General features: G+C 37.1%; 1 protein-coding gene across 1 annotated transcript; it reads right to left on the reverse strand.

Moving 5' to 3' along the window:
* Positions 1-3,254: 3,254 nt before the first annotated feature.
* On the reverse strand, positions 3,255-19,271 carry lmcd1 (LIM and cysteine-rich domains 1). Its single transcript, XM_079241883.1, has 7 exons — positions 19,153-19,271; positions 11,934-12,040; positions 10,139-10,394; positions 6,341-6,490; positions 5,889-6,131; positions 4,071-4,289; positions 3,255-3,614 (listed from the first exon to the last, which is right to left on the reverse strand). The coding sequence occupies exons 1-7, from the start codon at positions 19,177-19,179 to the stop codon at positions 3,504-3,506; spliced, it is 1,113 nt and encodes a 370-aa protein (XP_079098009.1). The 5' UTR covers positions 19,180-19,271; the 3' UTR covers positions 3,255-3,503.
* Positions 19,272-20,827: the final 1,556 nt, after the last annotated feature.

Genomic DNA, 20,827 nt, shown 5'->3' on the forward strand with positions numbered 1-20,827 from the left:
CCAGCTCTCGCGCGACCTCCAGATCCCAGAGCTCCTCCGAAGCTGGTCTATAAACAAAGATGACCACTCGGACATTTCCTTGACAACCATCATGGAAGGAAGGAACAGCCTCTGCATGGGATGTACGACCGACAGATCGCTAAAGTGGCGGATATGAACAAGTCCTACCAATGGCTAGAGAGGGCTGGACTGAAGGACAGCACAGAGGAGCTGATCATGGCAACACAAGAGCAAGCCTTGAGTACCAGAGCAGGCTTAGATCTACTACACCAGGCAGGACTCCAGATGAAGACTGTGCAAAGGAAGCCCTGAAACAATCCAGCACCTTATAGCAGGGTGCAAGATACTGGCAGGCGAAGAATACACGGAGCGCCATTACCAAGTAGCATAGTGTACAAGAACATCTGTGCAGAATATGGACTGGAGACCCCCAAGTCCCAATGGGAGACACCCCCCAAGGTGGTGGAGAATGTCACGGCTAGGATCCATGGCCAACCAGCCGGACATAGTGATCATGGATAAGCAGCAGATGAAGGCCATATTGATCGACATATATCCATCCACAATGATTGTTATATCAGGAAAAAGGAGCATGAGAAACTGGAGAAGTACCAAGGCCTCAAGGAAGAACTGGAGGAGGCCTGGAGGGTGAAAGCAACAGTAGTACCCAAAGTCATCAGAGCACTAGTGGCCGTGTCCCCTTATGCTGGAGAAGGGGCTCCAACAGATACCTGGATGGTTCACCCTGGACAGGTTGCCAGGCCATCGTAGCTTACTAAACCAGAACAACAGAAAATGGAAAAATGTTGTCTGGTCTGTTGAGTCTCCATTTAATCTTCACATTCAGTTGGGTCTGGATTCGGTGGAAACAACAAGAAAGCATGGACTCATCCTGTCTTGTACTCAGACTTCAAGCTTCTACTGATTGTGTAAATAGGTGAGTATTTCATTGGTACACATTGTTTAAACACCATGAGCCACCTAAGTATTGCTGCTGACTATGTTCACCTCTTAATAACCATAGTGCACCATCCCTTTCCACAGTTAGGGAATGGGAGATTCTCATTGGCCAACAAAACTCACAGCAACGGTGAGATGTTGTCATGTCAATATGGAGCTTTCCAACACCTTGAGTTTCCTTAGTGTTAAATAACCTGTCAGTAACAACAACCATGAAGTGTTTTGCTCTGTTTTTTAATAAAAGAGTAAATGCTGCATAAACAAACCTAAAGTAAGGTAATTTGATTCGGTTGGTGGATTACGAAAGATGTAAAGATGCTGTAAATGTCAAAATGTGAGCTGGATATATTTATGATTCTGGAGGAAACTTTGAATGTGCAACAAAGTGTTTTAACCATATTAGTCCAAAATCATGGTGGATAATGTGTGTGTAGCGGCAAAAGAAGTAAGAGTACTATGTTCAAATTTGTGAACCCATTCTGAACCCATACACAACACTCTATTAAAGGCAATACAACTGCCGATCAAATTTAATTGTCTCATTTTTGGCCTAAAAATATCCTGATCTGGTTTTCTTTCATGGCTCAGGAAGCGGCTGTCAGACGATCAGCTGGGTGACGTGAGTGCCCCGGAACGTCGTCCCAGAAACCACAGGAATACCTCACATTCCTGCAGCACGTAGGTCAGCTTACACACACAGCGCTGCAGCCATGCAAGCCTACCTGATCCCTGGTTTTTCTGAATGTGGAGCTCTGCTTTAAAGCCGTGGAATATTTTACTCCAGTCAGATGGATTTGTTTGAAATGTGACCATCTGATTTCCTTCTCTGAAGCCTGCAGTAAATTAGATTTATTACTAAATAATGGATGTCATTCTTTGATGGATATTCTACAATAAATACTGATTTTAGAACGACCTGAAGGATCAAAATGAGCTCCACTCTTTCTGAACATTGACTTCACTGTTATTTCTAAAATGATATTTATTCATGTTTGATTAATTAGCTTTTCAAACAATGAGTCTTTTATTATAAACTTACAGAGTGTAAGTTTATAATGTCTCAGCTCAATTCACGATCACCATCAATATACAGATTTAATTAAAAGCTGACAGTAAAACAGCAGAAACAGGTGTTCATGAAAGAATATATTTGTAGTTTTAATGTTTGTTGAATTAAACTGAACAGAAAATATACTTTATGAACAGAAATGACATACAAGTCTTAGTCACACAAGTTAAATGTTGATATAAGTCCTTAACAAAACAAAAGGATTGGTGACTTATAATTAATAAAAACTACCAAAGAAAACTAAAGTATTCAGTCCATCTTCACTCCAGTTTTACCAGGTCCACTCACCACATAAAAACATTTTGACCTAAAAGAAATGTCAATATATGAAATATTCAAAAATTAAAACTTAAAAGATCAGGATAAATTTTCTATCCAGAACATTTAACATAAGCACAAACTCTCACAATTTCTGAAAAGCATTAACTTACTTAACTTACTCCTCGGCTGAATTATTTAATTTATCTGATATGATTTGTAGTTTTTCTCTTAATAGCAATGGAAAAAAATCATAACAAACACTTTAGGAAAATATCTAACAAAACATTGCTCATAGAATATTAAAAGCATTTTTTTATCTGAAGTTGACAGATTTGAAACAAATCTTTCTAAATTAAATTTTAAGAGAGATTCTTTGTTTTTTGAAAATACAAACTCCTGAATACGAAGATGTTGGCTGATTCACAATTTATGATTATTGTCAAATGATAGGAATTAAAATGAGTCCTCATTCATTAATTTATTCGTTCATTCATTCATTCATTCATTCATTCACTCAACTGTTTATGGGGAAGCTGGAGCCTATCCTAACAATGAATGGGCAAGAGGCAGAGAAAAATGAGTTCTTACAAAAAGTTTAAACATAAAAGAGGCACATAAAGATTATTCTATTAAAAAATCATTTATCAGAATTCATCCACTTTGTTGCCACTGAACTGGAAATCTTTTGAGTAAATGTTATAATTTTTCTTCCAAAGCTAAACATTTGTTTAATCATTTTAATAATTTTTTGAAAACTTTCATTTTTATCCTTCTTTAGGTGAATTAGTTACTCAAATTATTTAATTTAATTACATCTTCTAAATTGTCACATATGGGCTTCCGTACAAAGCTGCACGGTGAAACCAGGACATCTGGCCTCTGTCACTGTCAGAAGTTTAAGAGCTAATAGGTCAACAAAACAAATTCATGTCAACTTTGCACTTTGCTACATCTGTTCGGTCTGTAAGTGCTTCAGCTTCATGTCCTATTAAGTATTTCAAACAAGATAAATCATTTGATCATTTCGTCTGTAATGAAATATTTCATATACTCAAATGTCAGCTAGAAACAGTCCAAAGACTCAGCTTGTCTCATTTTCCATTAATATATTTTATTATTGTTTATCACGAGTGAGGCAATATCTTTATTCAGCACTGCTTCTTATGTTGTTTTATGATATGGAATCTTGTAATATCAGCATAGCTTTTGTCTGTCAGTGCTGACATGGAGTATCCAAAGTTTGTCCACATTTCCAGCAGCAGTAATGTTGAGGATGCCATGTCTGTCCATCTTTCGGCGTGAGGAAAGATTTGGAGAAGATGAGCTGAAAAGCAAAAGAAGTGTGGTGATGGGTGGGGGGGAAGGGGGGATTTAAAGAGGAAGCAACAGGAGATTAAAGTACTCGTTTAAAAAATACGTAGAAAATGAACAGCTGTAGAGATCAGATAAATGCAGATTTTACAGATAGAGTAATCTCTCGTTTCTAACTTCCTGTCCCAAATGGTTATCCTCTGTACTTATAAGGTGTCTTTGCAAAACAACTAGTTTCACTTCAACACTGTTGAAGTGAAACTAGTTTCATAGACTAAAAAAAACACAGCCCTCATTTACTTTGGCTATTTGATTTGGATGAAATGCATCATGAAGACCATTTCGTACGTACATTTCATAAATATTTACTTCTGTTTAATCTTATTAACTTGGCATTTATTTGAGGTAATTAAATGAGATGATTTTGAAAGTAAAAAAAACATTTTAACGATGAAAGAAAGAGAAAAACCTCATCGCAGCCTGAACATCGCGGCCACACCGACTGACAGTAGTGACGCCCGCAGAGCAGCTTCTGATTGGACCAGAAGTAGACCAGGTCCACCAAGCCCTGCCCACACTCTGAGCAGACAAAGCATGTGGGATGCCACAGGGCGTCATGGTAACCTGCTCGTTCAGCATAAACCGCTGGGTTCTCCTTGGCAACCTTGCCATGGCAACCAGTACAATGCTAGAGGACAGAAAAACAAAGCAGCATTATGATCAACATGGGGCAAGTTAAAAGCAAGTTAGTGTATGTCGTTCTGATGCACAGTGACCTATACATCTTGATGGGTTATTTTAGGATTGTTGGAAACTTCTGTATATATCATATTTAGCTACTTCTAAGCTCATTTAAATTTACACCATTTTTTGTTTTGTCATGTCCAGCATTAAAGCAAACTGAATGATCGTCTGGATTCTGTGATCATCTGAACAAATTTACTTTGCTTTATAGATGTAATGATCTCTTTGATATTCTAAATTCTTAATTTATTGATCTATTTATTTGTCATAAATTTTTGTATTACAGAGTTTGTATAGTACTGCTGGACCAGGCCGGCGGGGAAAGAAAAGGGAACAGGGAAAGGAAAAGAAGAAACAAAACACATAAATAGTAAAAAAAAAAAAAAAAATAGAAGAAAAATAGAAGACAGCAGACAGAGAGTAGGGAGGAGACAGAGAAACCACATTGTGGAGAGAGACAGAGAGAGAAAGAAAAAAAAACATACATACAGTACATACGCACATACATGCATATATACATCCACATCCACCCACATACATATGTACACATGTACATACAAATACACACACAAATAAACACATATAAGCCACGCAGATTCATGGTCCCCCAACAGCAAACCCAACAACTGTCAAGAGCCCCAGAAACTAAAAATAGATTAAAAACACAGAAAGAAAACTGGCTGCTATTAGAGAATAAACCTGCAGGACGACTCAGTGACTGCGTCACATGCAGAACATTCAGAGTGAAACATGTTCGGAGAAATGTACGCCATTTGTCGATGAGTTTACCTAAAGAGGAATGATTTATCTCAAACCAGAGATAGCTTCCAAAATCTCATAACTTAAAGCAAAAACATATGAGCTAACCCCAACCGCTAAGATCTAAAGTTTTACTCCACTCTAGATTGCTGTCAATATTTCCCAGATCCAGAAAGGAATTTTGGGCACATTAGCTTTCTCATGAGCCGCTTTAAAACTCTGGAAATCCTGCATTAAAAGATCAGACAGACTTGCTTATTGTGATTTCCTCATTATGTTGACCCTCTGCAGATAAAGTTGAACTCTTGACTAGAAACAACTTATTTACTTAAGTCTGGCAAATATTCACATATTTTTTAAAATTACTTTTAAATATTGTGAAAAATTACTATTGTTAGCCTTAATATTTCTTTTGTTTATTAATTAATTAATTAATTTTTAAATATTGTACAGCACATTTATTGTGTTTCAGTGAGTCAGCGGCATGACACACACCAAAGAGAGCAGGAGGTTGCAGACATCAAATATTTAAATAAAATCTTTTCCACCTTTCACTCTTTATAAAACTTTATTTAAACCTGTAGTGGCACCCAGGATTCCTATTTAACAGATTTTAAAGAGGGGTTGTATGTTGACTCTTGCTTTGTATTTTCACATTTTAGGGCGTCGTTTTTTTTTAAATAAGACTGCCGTAAAAAAGTTTTGGAAATAAAGATCCTTTTTTTACTTGCATGAAAGCACCAGTAGAAGTGGAGCGGATCTTCTAATCATATATTGAACTTACATATTCAGTATTGTCATCTGTTCCGTTCGTGGTGCTGGAAGCAGAGGTGGTGAGGCTGCTGTAGGTGGATGTGAGCTCCTGCTGCTGCACAGCATCCCTCTTGTCACTGCGATCCTTTGCCTCCTTCGCTGTCCTCTGGATGGCGGCTTCCCTCAGAGCTCCAGCCTCACCAGGCAAGGCCACCTCACCCACCCCCAGCACCTCCTGTTTGTAGTGCTTCACAAAGAGCAACATGGAGGAAATCTAGGTGGAGAAGTTGAAGACAGCGTCAGTTTTATTCATTACAATTATTTATTGATTATTCATATTTATAGGTTGTTCAGTTCAGTTCATTGTGCAAGTTTAACCAGTGACCTTAGGCAGCCACATGGATGTATTGAGCAACTTGCATGTTGCATAGACTTAAACAATGTTTGTCTTGTTGATAATCAGGTTCTGGCAAAACAATTCACCTCCTCCTCACTGGCCAGGCTCTGGCATTTCATAGGATCTTGATCGTAGATGGGGAGCTGGCTGAGGAGCTGCCTGCGACGCTCCAGCGCTCCATCAGTACCTGAGACGGGGCGTTCACTCTCTGGGAGGAGCTCCATGTACTGCATGGCCTAAAGGATCAGGGGAACTTTAGTTCTGGTTGGTTCTGTTAATAATTGTACAGTGAAAGACACAGCTTACACATATTTGTACTGGACTTTCTCTTTGATATGATAAACTGATGTATCCTAAGTGCTTTCCCTTGCTAAACCTTCCAACCTTCCATGTCCAAAGAATCACAAGAAGAGCATAAGAAAAATGAAAACTATCCAGTTTCAGTGCTTTTAGAGTGTCTTAAATCTTAGAGAGCAAAACTAAAATAATTTGCTGAAATGTGTTTTGGAGGAAGCAGTTAGCAAAGCCAGGCAGGGTCACATGAAGCAGGTGGATGAGGAAGCCACAAGTTTAGTCCAGGCAACAACTTCAGCAAACATGCTTGCACAGAGAAAAAATGAAAACACAAAAAACTATCCAATAAAGAGAAGTGTCTGCTGAGAACAACTAATAAGGACAAGGGGAAGCAAATCAAACCAGGTGTGCTAAAGAACAAGAAGTAAAACAGAGCGTAATATACAAGGGGGATGAACTACAAACTAAAAACAGGAAATTAGACCCAGAGAAAACCAAGAAGAGAAACTCAGGTACAGATCAGTACAGGGAATGAACACAGGAATAAGAAATAATCAGCAGCACCTGATCAGATCATTGGAACTGACCAAAAAAACTTATCGAGCTGTTTAGAAGGAAAGTTGACCTCAATAAACAGTAAAATATGTTTAAGGAAATAGCACTAATGTCCATGTGATGAAAATTTTGAGTGAAACGTTCCATTAAAATGCAAAAGGGGATGCAACGATCAGAGCTGTCATCAATTGTAAATTTCTTCCAATCTACAACTTCAGCTCATCATGTACCTCTGAGATTGATAAACTCCTACTTACAACTTTGAAAAGTCAACTTTTCTGCTGAGGTATTAGGTCTCATTAGTGCCCTGAGACACTTCTTTATTAATTCTTTTTCCATGTAGAAGAAAATCAGAGAAACAAATAGGAATGAAGAGTCTCAGAATACTTTTCAAGCTGTCCAAAAGGAATAATTACCAGAAACATCACTCAAAACAAAATGTTAGGGGCCTTGAAATTATAGTGTTTGGGCTGCTCTCAACTGTTATTCAGAAGAAAATCCCATCGGAATCAAAACCAGCTATTCCTCTGGTATTCAGTAACAGCACCACAAGGGGCTACTCGTCACATTGTACACCTCAAACTTCTAATAAAACTCTGTTTTCTGTCATCTGCAGGAATACTCTGATTACTTTGTAGATGTGTATCAGTGATGAACAAGAATAGAAGCGAGGAGTACAGAGAACTGGTGGACAGTTTGTGAGATGGTGAAGTTATATTCACTTCAAAACTATATACAAACAAAACACAAGAGATGATTGTTGACTTCAAGAGAAACAAGCATAAACTAAACATTGTTTACATCCCAGTAGAAGAGGTGAAGCTGGTGGAGGAATACAAATAGGCCAACAATGACAACAGATTGGATTGGAAATGCAGCAGAGAAGCATCTAAGAACAAACAATGCAGATTCTACTTTTTAAGGAAGACAAGATCTTTCACCATCTGCATCGAGATGTTTCATATTGTCTATAAGTCTGTTTTGCATTTGCAAAGATAAAACTAGAGTTGCTGAAGCTGATTGTCCAGAGAAAAGTGCTGCATAAGCTGCTGAAAATAATGGATATGTCTTCACATACTCTACACAGCCCATTGAGGAATTACTGTGTTTATTGAGAGACTTCTTCAAGTTCAATACAAGACAGAAAGGCACTGGAGATCATTTGTGCCAGTAACCATCATCCTTCAGAACAAGACCTTATCTTCTAAACAATTAGTAAGATTTTTATGTAAACAAACAGTTACCATATCATTGCAGTATGTATTTAATTTTTATGTAATCTAGCATAATAAAGTAAAAACTGCAGTCAATCCAGCTCTTCCACTGCCAACATCATGAAGTACTCCTAAAGTCCTTTATTCCTCCTGTCACAGTGCTTTCTATTACATAACACAATAAGATTTAGTACAGCAGGTTAGGGGGGAACATTAATATTTCTCTGGTATTAATAAATTAGTTTAAATCTGACTTAAACATGTAGGAAATACTGTAATTGTCATTATAAAGACAAAACTTTCAACTATCCTCTTTCAAGCCATGTTTAGTTTGTCCCTCCTGTGATTCTGTAATAGGACTTGAATGGTTTCATTCTTTCACATAAACCACATATTTTAAGTACTTATATATAAATATTGAATAATAAAAATGAAATTGCATTAGGGTCCATCTGGATAACATTGGTTTTACACTAAAGCTGTGTGTTAACATACCTGAAGAAATTGCTAGAAATCACTGCATTTCACTAAATTTATAAGCCCCTTCTACCTATTTTCTTTGCCTTTGACCCCCTTCTAAATTCCTTAGACCCCTGTTTCCCTTCTCTTTTGTGTATTTCTCCTGCAGGAGAGGTTTGTGCCATCATCATTTAATCATCTCTTTTTACCATTTCATCCTGTTGTTTTCTTGTACTTTTTGTATGAACTTTTATTTCTATCATCAAAACATGTGTTTCTTACTGTTTTGGAGTTCACTGTTCCAAAATTAAATTTAGTTTCTGTCTTATATGTATAGGAACTGGAACAAGCAGGTGGTTTTTTATTTTTCTTTGCTCCTCTGAGCAAAAAAACTGACTGTTTCTCTGAGAGATCTTGCTGTGTTACAGCAACTGCACAATGCAGAAACTCCAAGTTACACTTAAATCAGTCATGAAAAGCAAACATTTACCATAAAATAGATTTTAAACATTTACAACATATTATAAAACCTCTTTCATTGACTTACTGAATGACAGTTTACAAAAAATACCCATATGTGGAGCATAATTCACCTCAATGTACTTAAATGCAAAGATTTTTGTTTTGTACTTGTTTAATCTTTTATTGTTAGTTAGTCATATTTTTAATAGTAAAATAATTTCATATACATATACTGACATCTCTAGAATTTTTCTAAGAGTGTCATGGTCTCTGCAGTGTTTCTCTATCATTTTGACACTTTGAGTTCCCACCACCTGAAACCTGAGCATCGAGTTCTGCTGTCACAGTGTCCAGGTGTTTTCAGTGACACATCTCTGCGTTGTCAGATTACTAATAGCGGAGAGACAGTGACTAACTGTCTGGAGCTGCTTTAGCAAACTCAGGCAAACAAAGTCTTGACTGAAACAACCAAGATGCTAAAATTTTTTTGAGGCACATGTGGAGAATGGTCTCTGTTGGATTTGGATCTGTCTCTACAAGCTTCGCCACAGTTATGTCTGTCATCATTATAATTATAGGTTGTAGAGCCTGAAACATATTCAAGCCTGTTTTTAATGGAGACCAGACAGTTCAAACTGATTGGCACAACAAAGCCTGCACAGGCTGTACTGAATTTAAACTAAACTAAATCACACTATATATGGACAATATTCTATCTTCATAGTTTTAAAAATAGAAACATGACCCCCGCGTTCTCATTTTCTGATCAATCTTTCTTTTTCTTTTACAGCTTGACAGTTCAGTTTAAAGTAACAACAAAAAAACAACTTTATCTTCTTGCTTTCTTGTCTACAGTAAGAAGAACAGCAGCACTTTCCTGCTCCCCACACAGATCCTCACCAGTTTCTGGCTGAGGCCGGCTGGCGCCCAGTCATATGTCGTGGTGTTGAAGGTTGGATCTTTGCGTGACACTACCGGATTTGTCACGATCATCCGGTTTCTCTTATACATACGAAGGCCTCCACCTCCTTTGACCTTTGCTGTCAAGTGAGAGCTGGGTGAGTCAGCAAGCAGGCGTCCCATTCGTTGATCATCCTCCAGGTCGTCTCCAGGAGCATGGTCGCAAGTGCTGCAGCCGCACGCCATGCAAGCTTTCCTGCACATAAGACAGCCCAAGAGGGATGACAGAAGAGTTAGAGGCTGTCAGGTCATGTTTTTTACTATCTTACTAAAGGGTGTTTCTTATTTATTTGTGCAAGAGTTTGTAATAATAACTTTTTCTTTTTAAAAAGTCCTTTGCAGAACAACTGTAATGCAGTTCAGTTTGTCTTCATTTGCACCAAAATACTGTAAATATGAAGTAAGACTGCTAAGACAAGAGTAGCCAGATGGTTATTTTTATTTCTATTTAAAGTCTACATTTAGTTAAAAAGCAGTACCTAAGGATGGAAATTCATGTCTGTTTAGAATAGAAAGGGGGAAGGGGGTGGTGCTCATGCATGAGTGAAAGAGATTATTATGTGGTCTGTAAAGCGAGACTTACAGGTCAACCCTTTAAGAGCTTCTGTCTTGACGCTATGCTTATGTCTGGTTTTGCAACCAAAGTGAGAGGATTATAATTCATGACATCTAATAACGGTTGTTACATGTACAGCCTTAACAAATCTATTGAGAAACATTTAAATGGTCATATTTTATTGATGGTTTTTTTTTTTTCAAAATGTTACTTCAACTCTTTTCCCCAAAGTACTAGTAATAGTGCGCTATTAGCTTTCCTTTTCGCTATTATTATATTTTCCATTAAAAAAAGGCTCTCAAATAAAACTAAAAATGAAGTACTTTGTGTATTTTGTGTTAAAGAAGCTTCAAAGGATTCTTCATAAGTCTTGTTTTTATTTCAGACCATACAGACTTAATTAGCATACTTAAGACTGCACTGGTCTGCGAATTACCCATTGATTTGAGTCAGGTGTGCTGCAGCAAAGGAAACTCCTAACACTTGCAGAACTGCCCTCAAAGATCAGAGTTGTCCACCCCTTGCTCTAAAACCTGCAGGACACCGGCCCCGAGGACCTCTGCTTTAGTGTGTTTAAATCAGGGGTGTCAAACTCCAGTCCTTGAGGACCGGTATCCGGCAGGTTTTTGATGTTTCCCTGCACCAACACAGCTGATTCAAATCAAATGGATCCAGAAGCTTCTTATCAACCTATTTATAATTTTCGGTCAGGTGTGTTGGAGCATAGAGCCAACAAAAACCTGCAGGATACCGACACTTGAGGCCTGGAGTTTGACACCCCTGGTTTAAATTCATTGACCTTTCAAAAAAATATCAATTACAATGTCAACAAGACAGACTTTTTTAATGTAGCCACATGGAAAGGAATAATCAAAATGTGTTTGCATCAGAGACCTGCTTAAAGACTACAGATGCTGAAATTGTGGGTCATTTTCACAATAGCTATGTTCATTCTTTACCATATAATTTATAAGCAAGTTGCACTGTCAGCTAATGAATAACCATCTGATGTTCCAGAAACACAACTACGTTCTTTTTGAGCAAGATTTGTGAGAAGAGAAGGAAAACTGGTGAAACCACAGGAACTTTTAATTTATTTTGCTTTTGTTTTTAGACAGAGAAAAGATTAAAAAAAAAATAAAAAAAACAAACAAACAAACAAAAAAAAAACAGCCATACCTCCAAGAATGTGGTTGATATCCAGAGCAGCTCTCCTTACACATGAGACATACTGGTACACCTCCTCCTCTTCCCCCAGCACCAACTGCAGTCGCTCTTATAGACATCTGTGAGGAAACACAGTAAAATAGCAAAATAACGGATGCATGCTTTTATAAAAGTCTTATTTAGAGAGCCTTCTTACTGCTCAAAAAACTATTGAGAAGCTCAGATTGCTGCTAGCAACAAGCTAGTAGCTTGCTAACTGTCATAGCTAGCTCTCAGAGAGCTGTTAGCGTCAAGATAAAGAGGTTGTTTGCTTGCTTTTCTTTCTGCCTCTTAATGACTTCTTTATTGCCAACAAGCCATTAAATCTTTGTATTTTGACAGCTATTAGTTATAAATATTCCACAGCGACTTATCTTTTGTATTTTTAGCTTTTGGGGGTTAACTGGATTGAACACAGATCAGAGCCTGCTTCCTCGTTTAACTTGAGATAATGAAATGTATGAAAAACCCTGAATATTAATAACTTATAAATAATGTTCTTTATGAAGCAAGAAGATTATCTATAATGAGTCGACATTAAAAAAGTACAATAACAGGCCAAGCAAAAATTAGTCTGACAATAATCATTGCTGTTTTTATTTTAACTATCTTCTGCCATGATGAGTAGTACTGTGATTTGTTGATTAAAACTTTGCAAAAAAGTTAGTTTGTAGCATGAAGTTAACAAAAACATCACAGAAAAATACTATACTGAAAAATCATGGCAGCATTTGGTTTAATGAAAACATTGCATCACCTGCAACAGTACAAAGTCATTCAAAGCTTTTAGAGTTAAGTGGAGAGGATAAGGAGAATAGTATACTGACAAGCTGACATGGTATTAAGGACTACATTGTGTGCTGACATATTTGGATGAACAAGAAAAGTTGTTTTTGACCATTTCTCAATGGGTGTGGAAGGATGAGAAGGCATTACACACACAGACACACACACAAGCAACAAAGATGATCTCACCGTCCCTCCCTATTGCATCATCATCATCACCGTCTTTACAAACTCCGCTTAAACTCAGCTGCACTTTAAACTGTTTACTCTGATGAATTTATGTTTTTGTCTCAATGATAAATCATCAGTAACTGGAAATTTACAGTTACTGAACTTCAGGAACTAGTTTTAAGTTTAGGTCCATTTTCTGTCCATTTCTGGAGCTTTAACTCAAACACATCATACAGTAGTAACGGTGAGAATAAAGCATCTTGACAGCTACATTTATACACATATTTGCAGAGCTGAAATGTAGGAATGAGTGCTTTTTTGGCAGGCTGTTAGTTTCTGTTACACCCTAACAGTGGTTTTAGGGTTCACACGTGATTTTCGAGTACAGGTCAGGAGTAATTTGTTATCTTTAAGGTGGCAGGAAGGGTTTTGTTGTTGCATTTTGTCAACACAACCCTAGAAGAAAATGTGTTGACAAATGAGATGACAAATGGCTTTTTTAAGCCTTTGGCAGGATATGTGACAGCTACAATAACCTACAGCTCTTTGACAGACTGTCCAGCTGTCCATCTGTCACCAGGTATTAACAAGGCCATACCTGCTGGTGGGGGTGATGCTAGGGGTATTCATACACGTTTTACTTACAGAGAGAGGCATGTGCTTTTATGTAACAGTAGATTATGAATGCTAAACCAGATTTGCTTTTATTCCAAATTTAAAACTGGAAAGCATTCATCAGGATAGGGAAAACAGGTCTATGTTTCTGGGAAAAAATCCACGCGAAGACAAGAAGAGAGCTGACACAAGGTTATAGTCAAAAAGGCCATTTCATAATCGGCAACCACAGAAATTAGACATTTTATTTATTTACTCCTTCCAATGACACTGGCATGGCTATAAATCAAGTTGCATTGTAGTTACTATTTAATTTATCATATTGACAAACATTAAATTATTATCCATTCAGCTTATGTAAATAGATAATGTACTCAAACTTGTGATTTACACTTCCTAGAGGGCCTCATCTGCCATTTAGACAAGCTGTAAACAAAACAATGATTTCTACAGTATATGTTCCATCCTGTTCAATGGCGCCACTCCTGAGTATTTCCCTTTGAGAGACTGCCCTGTTCGATGCAGACAACTAATTCTGTTGTAGCTGACAACATTTTTATTTAAGCTGGCTTTTAATTAAAAAGTGTTTTTATGACTGTGTGTATGTGTTCTTGTTGGTCTTCTTATTGTCTTTATGTTTTTTTTAATGTCTTTATTTTTATTATTCCAATTGTAAAACACTTTGAGGTTTTTATCTGTGAAAAGTGCAACATAAATAAATGTCCTTCCATCTTTCCTTTTGTAGTGTTAATTAATAAACTCATACAAAGATACTTGTTAGCTGGAATGTTGGCCGGGTAAAGTCAAAATGTGAGATTATATATCTATATCTATATCTGTCTATCTATCTATCTATCTATCTATCTATCTATCTATCTATCTATCTATATCTATATATATATATATATATATATATATACATTTTAAAAAGCAATTTCCCAATTATTTTTCTATTTATTTTCAGTTTCACTCTCTGTTTTATTAGGTTTGTACAATATAATTGTAGAGTTTAGGAACTAAATACACTTAGTCAGGTTTAGAAAGACAGTTATGAGATGTAAAACACACTACTCTATTAAATCAACTCAATGTTCTAATGATGTAACATTATGTTTACCTGGCACTTAGAAAGCAGATGCAAACATTTACCTTGTATCTTAGTTTTTGCTTAGAGTGTGCTGACAAAACACCCAAAAAATAATGTTAATGGAGTAAGAACAGATTGTATTTTTCTGGTATTCCTACCCTGAATGGGGTGTTCAGAGTGGACAAAGCCTTAGATATAATCATTCAACATAATTATCTTTGTTTTAACCTTTTCAGGCTGTCTTTTAGACCGCTGCTTGAAAATTACATGCTAATAATATAATGTGTGTATCTCTGCAAACACAAGGTATTTATCTCCTTTTTAAAGTTGATTTGTAAAATCTTTCAAGCTGTGTAAATATTAGCATATGTTGAAGAATAAGTGAAGATGGCACACAGCGTGAATAAAAAAAGTTGCTAACTTAAACAACAATCACTTTCATAATAGCAGTGAAAAATCTTTTGGACTGATGCAGCTACAGTATTAAACCTCTAGCAGATCATAGTGCAATATGTGAAAATTATCTCTGCAAACTCTAATAAAGTAAAATAGAACAAAGTTAAAGAAGATTTAGTAGCATGTCTCTGCATGGCCATTTGTGCAGAGTTGGGCCTCCTGTTTTCAAAGTCTCCTCGTCGGAGAAGCTCAGGTTTTAAAAGGTTAATCTGTACAAGTATAAAATCAACATGTCTTGGTCTGGAAAAGCAAGTTTGTTTTTTCAGTCTTTGCAGGTTTCTGTACACCATCAAGTGGTTAGTTACTTACATCAAAAATAAACCTTAAAAACAACAATGAAAAAAAAACAAAAGATGTTGAGTGTGTAAAGTGAGTGTGTAAAGTGTCCTATCAGCTGAAGGCAAAGTCAGGCTTTTTGTTCCCCTCTTTTTAAACTGTAAAAATGCAGCAACAATATTTTCCTTTACTCTTCTCCTCCACTGCTGGAATGACAGGCTCCAGACTGTAAAACAAACTTGTTGCCTTGTGATGTTGTTTTCATTCCTCATGTTACTAAAGGGTTTAATTATGAGCCAGCGTGACAGATGAAAAGTTATAAAAAGACACACACAAGTGTCATTACAATGACAGTTGACAGATGAGTGTATTATAGGTTTGAAGCAAGAGCGTGTGACAACAGCAGGACTTCTGATCAGCCTGTGTTAATAAGGTCAGAGTGATGATAGCTAGAAAAGGATAGACTAAGGAATATCTGGAGTCAGACATCGACTGACAGGAAGTGTGTCTTCATTGTGATAATACTGAGCTGTTTTGATGTAAGGCTGCAATAAGGTCTTATTTTTATTATCAGCGGATTAAAATGTAGAAAATCACTGATTAATCACTTAATTTATTCAACTAATTACCCTTTTCTAGACTGAATTAAAACAAGTTATTATTGGGTTGACATTTCCAGCTTTTAAATTCTTTTTATGACACATCAGGCAGCTTTTTTTTCCATCTCTTTTTTCACAGTAAAAAAACACAACAGCAACAAACAGTGTTAGAAGCCACTCTGAATGAGGGTTTTAAACACAACAATGCACAGAAGAAAACCCTCTTTCTGAGGAAAATGCACAACATCTCTATATTTAGGAGTCCGATAAGGCGAGTATGTTGTAGGTGGATCGGAACTGGTCGAAGTCCCGCCAAGTTATTTAGAATATGTCAGCTATGTGAAATGCAAAGTGCAGGAAACGCTGTAAGATAAGAGGCTGGAGGTCGCAGGACATAATTCAACAAGTTTTGATTACGGTTCTGAGTCTGAGTCCAAGCAAGAAACTGTGACTCATGCCATCCTCCACATTTTCTTTTGGCCTGCTTTTAGAATAAATCCAGACAAAGTCGAACAACTTCACTGAAATTTCTCATGCTATGACTGTATCTATTTAATTCTTATTTTAATTATCATTTAAATAGTCAAAAACATCTCTACAACGTATTAAGAGTTGCCATGAGTTTGGTATTTTATACAGTTGCATTTGTCTGATAATCTGTTGGGGGAATTAATGGACAAATGATCATTGAGTCCAAAATCCAAAAATATCAAATGTGTCATAATCCGTGGCTTTATTGTATCTTCTTAGCTGGGGCATTACACCCTCTATTATTCTATTCTTCCTGCTCTGATGGTCACTTAAAGTCTCACTGGTTTTGGTTGGTTAGATTCACACAGAACATATTTGATGCTTTCAGGTCAAACTGATTGTTCACTGAAACAGCAAACACATGCACTAGAAACCTCTTTGTCTTTGTTTTGACACCAGACACAACAAAACATTACTATTGTACAACCACTCAAGAAGTTAGCCTGAGGCATATGAACTGCTCTAAAATGGTTGCTATTGCAGCAAATGTGTAGATGATGTTAGACATTTGTGCAGCTACAAGACAAGGGAAAGAAAAGCAGACATTTGCTGTATTAGTTGCTTTTTAACAGCATTTCATGACATTCATCCCTGGTATATCTTCAGCTAAAACCAGTCCTCTTCAAGTTTATTCTCCTGAAGTGTTTTTTCTACATTCTTTAACACACACACACACACACAAAACATTTTTCTTTCTTTTTAAAAAGGACTTAAAAGTTTTGTCAAGAAATGAACTGTTTTGCTAAATAAATGCCAGCTTTCTCAGAAAAAAAGCACTGGAGACTGGGGTTAATTAACTGAAACAATTAATGAATGGTTGATTAATGATGAAGATAATTCTTAGTTGTTTGTAAACTGTTTTAACCTGAACTTTTGTTTTGTATTTTGGTCATAGAGGGGCCTCTATACACTGTAATTATTTAAATGTATATTTATATGTATATGTATATGTATATGTATATGTATATGTATATGTATATGTATATGTATATGTATGTACGAGTGTGTTTGTGTGTGTTGAGTTATTTTCACCCTGGTGATGGAACTTTTTCCAGCTTGGTGGCATTACTGCAGGGATCAAACCCTCAACAGGTGGCACTGATCTGTCAGGTTATCAGTCTTGGTCTAATGTGACCTCTGGAGGGACATCCAGCTAAATTACAGCAGGATCTGTGGGAGGCAATATGCTGCCAGAACAGATCCTACAGGCGGATCAGGTCCGTGCCATCACAGACAGTAAGGGGAACGTCTTCTGTTTGATAAACAATGTAAACATGTCAGTCATTTATAACTGACTGAATAAAAGATTGCCTGATTTCTAAATATCTTTGACTGCAAAACTTCAAGTCTCAGTCAGCAGGTTGGGGAGCAAATATATCATGGATGAGGGGCCAACAGTTGTTGGCTCACTTAAGGATGACAGAAAAGAAAGTGTTTATCTACGAATTCAAATATCCCGTAAAGTCTACCAGATGACCATTGCGCTTTTATCTCTAAAAAGGACTGCTTATCTTTCACAAACAAAAGATGAGGTCAAGTGAAGGGGAGGTGTTGGGATCGTCTTTCACCCTGACATAGTGCATTTTTTTCCTGTAGACAAATGAAGGCTCTTTTTTCTTTAAATCCTGTCTAAAAAGCAAGCGACTCTCTAACAGAGAAACACATTTACCTGTGTCTGGCAATGAATCCTTAAGCAATGAGGATATTTTTTTTCATAAACATGATGAGTTGGGACCACTTGTATGAACTCTTTTCCTCCAATTCAGAAAATATTAATGATAAGAAGCATGTCTTGTCACTTCTTTGTCTACAAAAATACTCCATGTTAAGAAAATCTCAATGAAGTCAGCCAATGAATATTCCCCATGTGACAAAACTCATGCTGAAAACTTGTGTCTTGTGTGTAGTGCATGTCTGCATCTTTGTCTCCCAGTCCCCGGTGTATGCAAGTTCAATTCCTCACAGTCGACTTTTAGACATGCTTATCTCATTCAGAAACAAAACTAATCATAAGAATTGGATTTGGATGAAGAATGATGTGTTTGTTCAGTACTTTAAATAAATATGCTTGAGTAGCCTTAAATATTTATCTCAGTCGGCTGAAGACCTGTCATCCCTGACAGGTCTCCTCTTCCTCTGAACATCACAGGGTTGTAGGCATTATGTTGCCTTATATTTGTACTTCACAGACTTTGTGTTAAATTGGAGTCACTGACAAGATTTAGCAGCTTAGTAAGTCTCAATGTGAAACAAACTGTAAAATTCTTGTAAAAAAAAAAAAAGGAAATAAATCTGTTTTTCAGGTTGATGATTTATTTAATGTACGTATTCCATGTTTTTTAAGGTGAATATTTTCTGGATTTGATTGATTTTTTTTTATTTTAAAGTATCATTTTAAAGTTACTTCCATACAGATGCACCATGAAGTAGTTAAATTCACATAAGCCCCTCCCATTTAATCAACATTAGTTACACTTGTTGTCTGAGCATGTAAATAAAAAGTCACTAAATTGAACTTGATTTAATTTAAGGCTCCTTGTTTCGCAACAGGTTTTCCTAGACCTCCACCAACAGGAAGAGGTGCTACATCATATCAGATTGAAAAAAAAAAAACCTCTGGCCTTTTGACCTCAACATCTGTAAGTCTGTACACACATGCAGATGTTTCTACCTTCTCCATGGCTGAGCTCACGTCCATGTTGTCCGACGTCTGTCAGCAGATCGACTCCTCTGCTCCTCGGCTCCCTCTGCCTCTCCTCTCTCAGAACAATGAGACTTGGGTTAAAATTCCTCTCCTGTCGACCACACTTCCTCTCTTCCCGCCCACAGTCGCTCCACTGCCTCCCCGCTGCCCTCAGTGCTTCAGCAGTCTACACATTCATTCACCTCTTTCTCTTTTGTCCTCTCTTCTTGCTCTCAATCATCTCTATCTGTTTTTTAAAACTAACAGCAAAAATTAAACATGCTGTCTTCTCCTTTTGCTCTCTTTTGTAGTTTTTTTTCCCCAATTTGATTTGTCTGGATGCCAGCACTTCTCCACCCTCTGCAACATGAACTGAGGAGGTTCCTTCACCTTCAGATTTTGCTGCAACATGTTGCTGAAAGGAAACTGGTTTGTTGCCAAACACAAGTTTCACTCTCTGCTAAGCAGTGAGATCATCTCTGCTCTTTAAATACAGGGGTTACTTGCAAAGTTACATCTGAAAACCATGCATCAACAGATAGGCACTAATCAGTGAGGGTTAAGGTCTTAGAAACAACAGCTGTACTGTTTCCAGTGCAGGCTGTTGGATCAGTCCTGGCCTGGATTATAGGACTACCTGGATCAGTGAGGCTGGAGCATACAAAGACAGAGAAAACGAGAGAGAGAGAGAGAGAGGGGGGGGGGGGGGGGGGGGGGGGGGGGGGGGGGGGGGGTACCAAGGATTTCCCTGCATACACTCTTCCAGCCAATCAGCGTAAACCTGAAAAGCTCCACATCCAATAAGATCAGAATTTCCTCCTCCTCCTCCCAGTCTGCAGTGTTGGTCTCTGGCTCAGAAGGACATCGACCGTAGTGAGACACCTGGCTGTAAAGCCAGGGGATAATAATGATGAGCACATGACACAGGTTTGGAAAACAATGGCAACCTTTGTAGGTTGACAACTGATCTGCATTAAATATGATTTAATAATATTGTTTTTCAAGATTTTTCTGTTTTTATGACACTTTCATCCATTTTTTTCAACATTTGGAAATTAATGCCTCTTGAGTCTCATCTGCTGCCTTCTACCAGAGATTCCTGATCTATGAAGGTCTTTCTCACCCTGACTATAATCAGGCAGTGATGAAAAACATAGGGAATAAAATCAAGATGCAAATAATTGAGGGACCAGGAAGAAAGGAAGGGGGAAGGAAGATAGGAGAGTGACAATCATTCATTCATTATCCTAACTGCTTAGTCCGAGGAAGGGTCGTGGGGAAGCTGGAGCCTATCCCAGCAGTTTTTGGACGAAAGGCAGGGTTCACCCTGGACAGCTCACCAGTCCATTGCAGGAATGCAAACATATACATTAAAAAAAACCCTCAAATATATATATATATATATATCTATATCCATCTATCTATCTATCTATCTATCTATCTATATATATATATATATATATATATACATACATATATGTATATATATGTATATATATATATATATATATATATATATATATATATATATATATATATATATATATATATGTGTGTGTGTGTGTGTGTGTGTGTGTGTGTGTGTGTGTGTGTGTGTGTGTGTGAAGATATATGGAAAACGAGAGAGCTACTGTAAAAAAGGTAGTCCCCATAACTAATATTG

Source organism: Telmatherina bonti (assembly GCF_933228915.1).
Source record: "Telmatherina bonti genome assembly, chromosome: 6".
Classification (NCBI taxonomy): domain Eukaryota; kingdom Metazoa; phylum Chordata; class Actinopteri; order Atheriniformes; family Telmatherinidae; genus Telmatherina; species Telmatherina bonti.

Coding starts and splice junctions, on each gene's coding strand:
- lmcd1 (XM_079241883.1), bottom strand. CDS start 19,179: ATGGACGTGAGCTCAGCCATGGAGAAG. Junction 6,491..10,138: donor CCGGCCTCAGCCAGAAACTG/GTGAGGATCTGT, acceptor CTGATCCTTTAG/GCCATGCAGTACATGGAGCT. Junction 4,290..5,888: donor CAGATGACAATACTGAATAT/GTAAGTTCAATA, acceptor TCTGTCCTCTAG/CATTGTACTGGTTGCCATGG.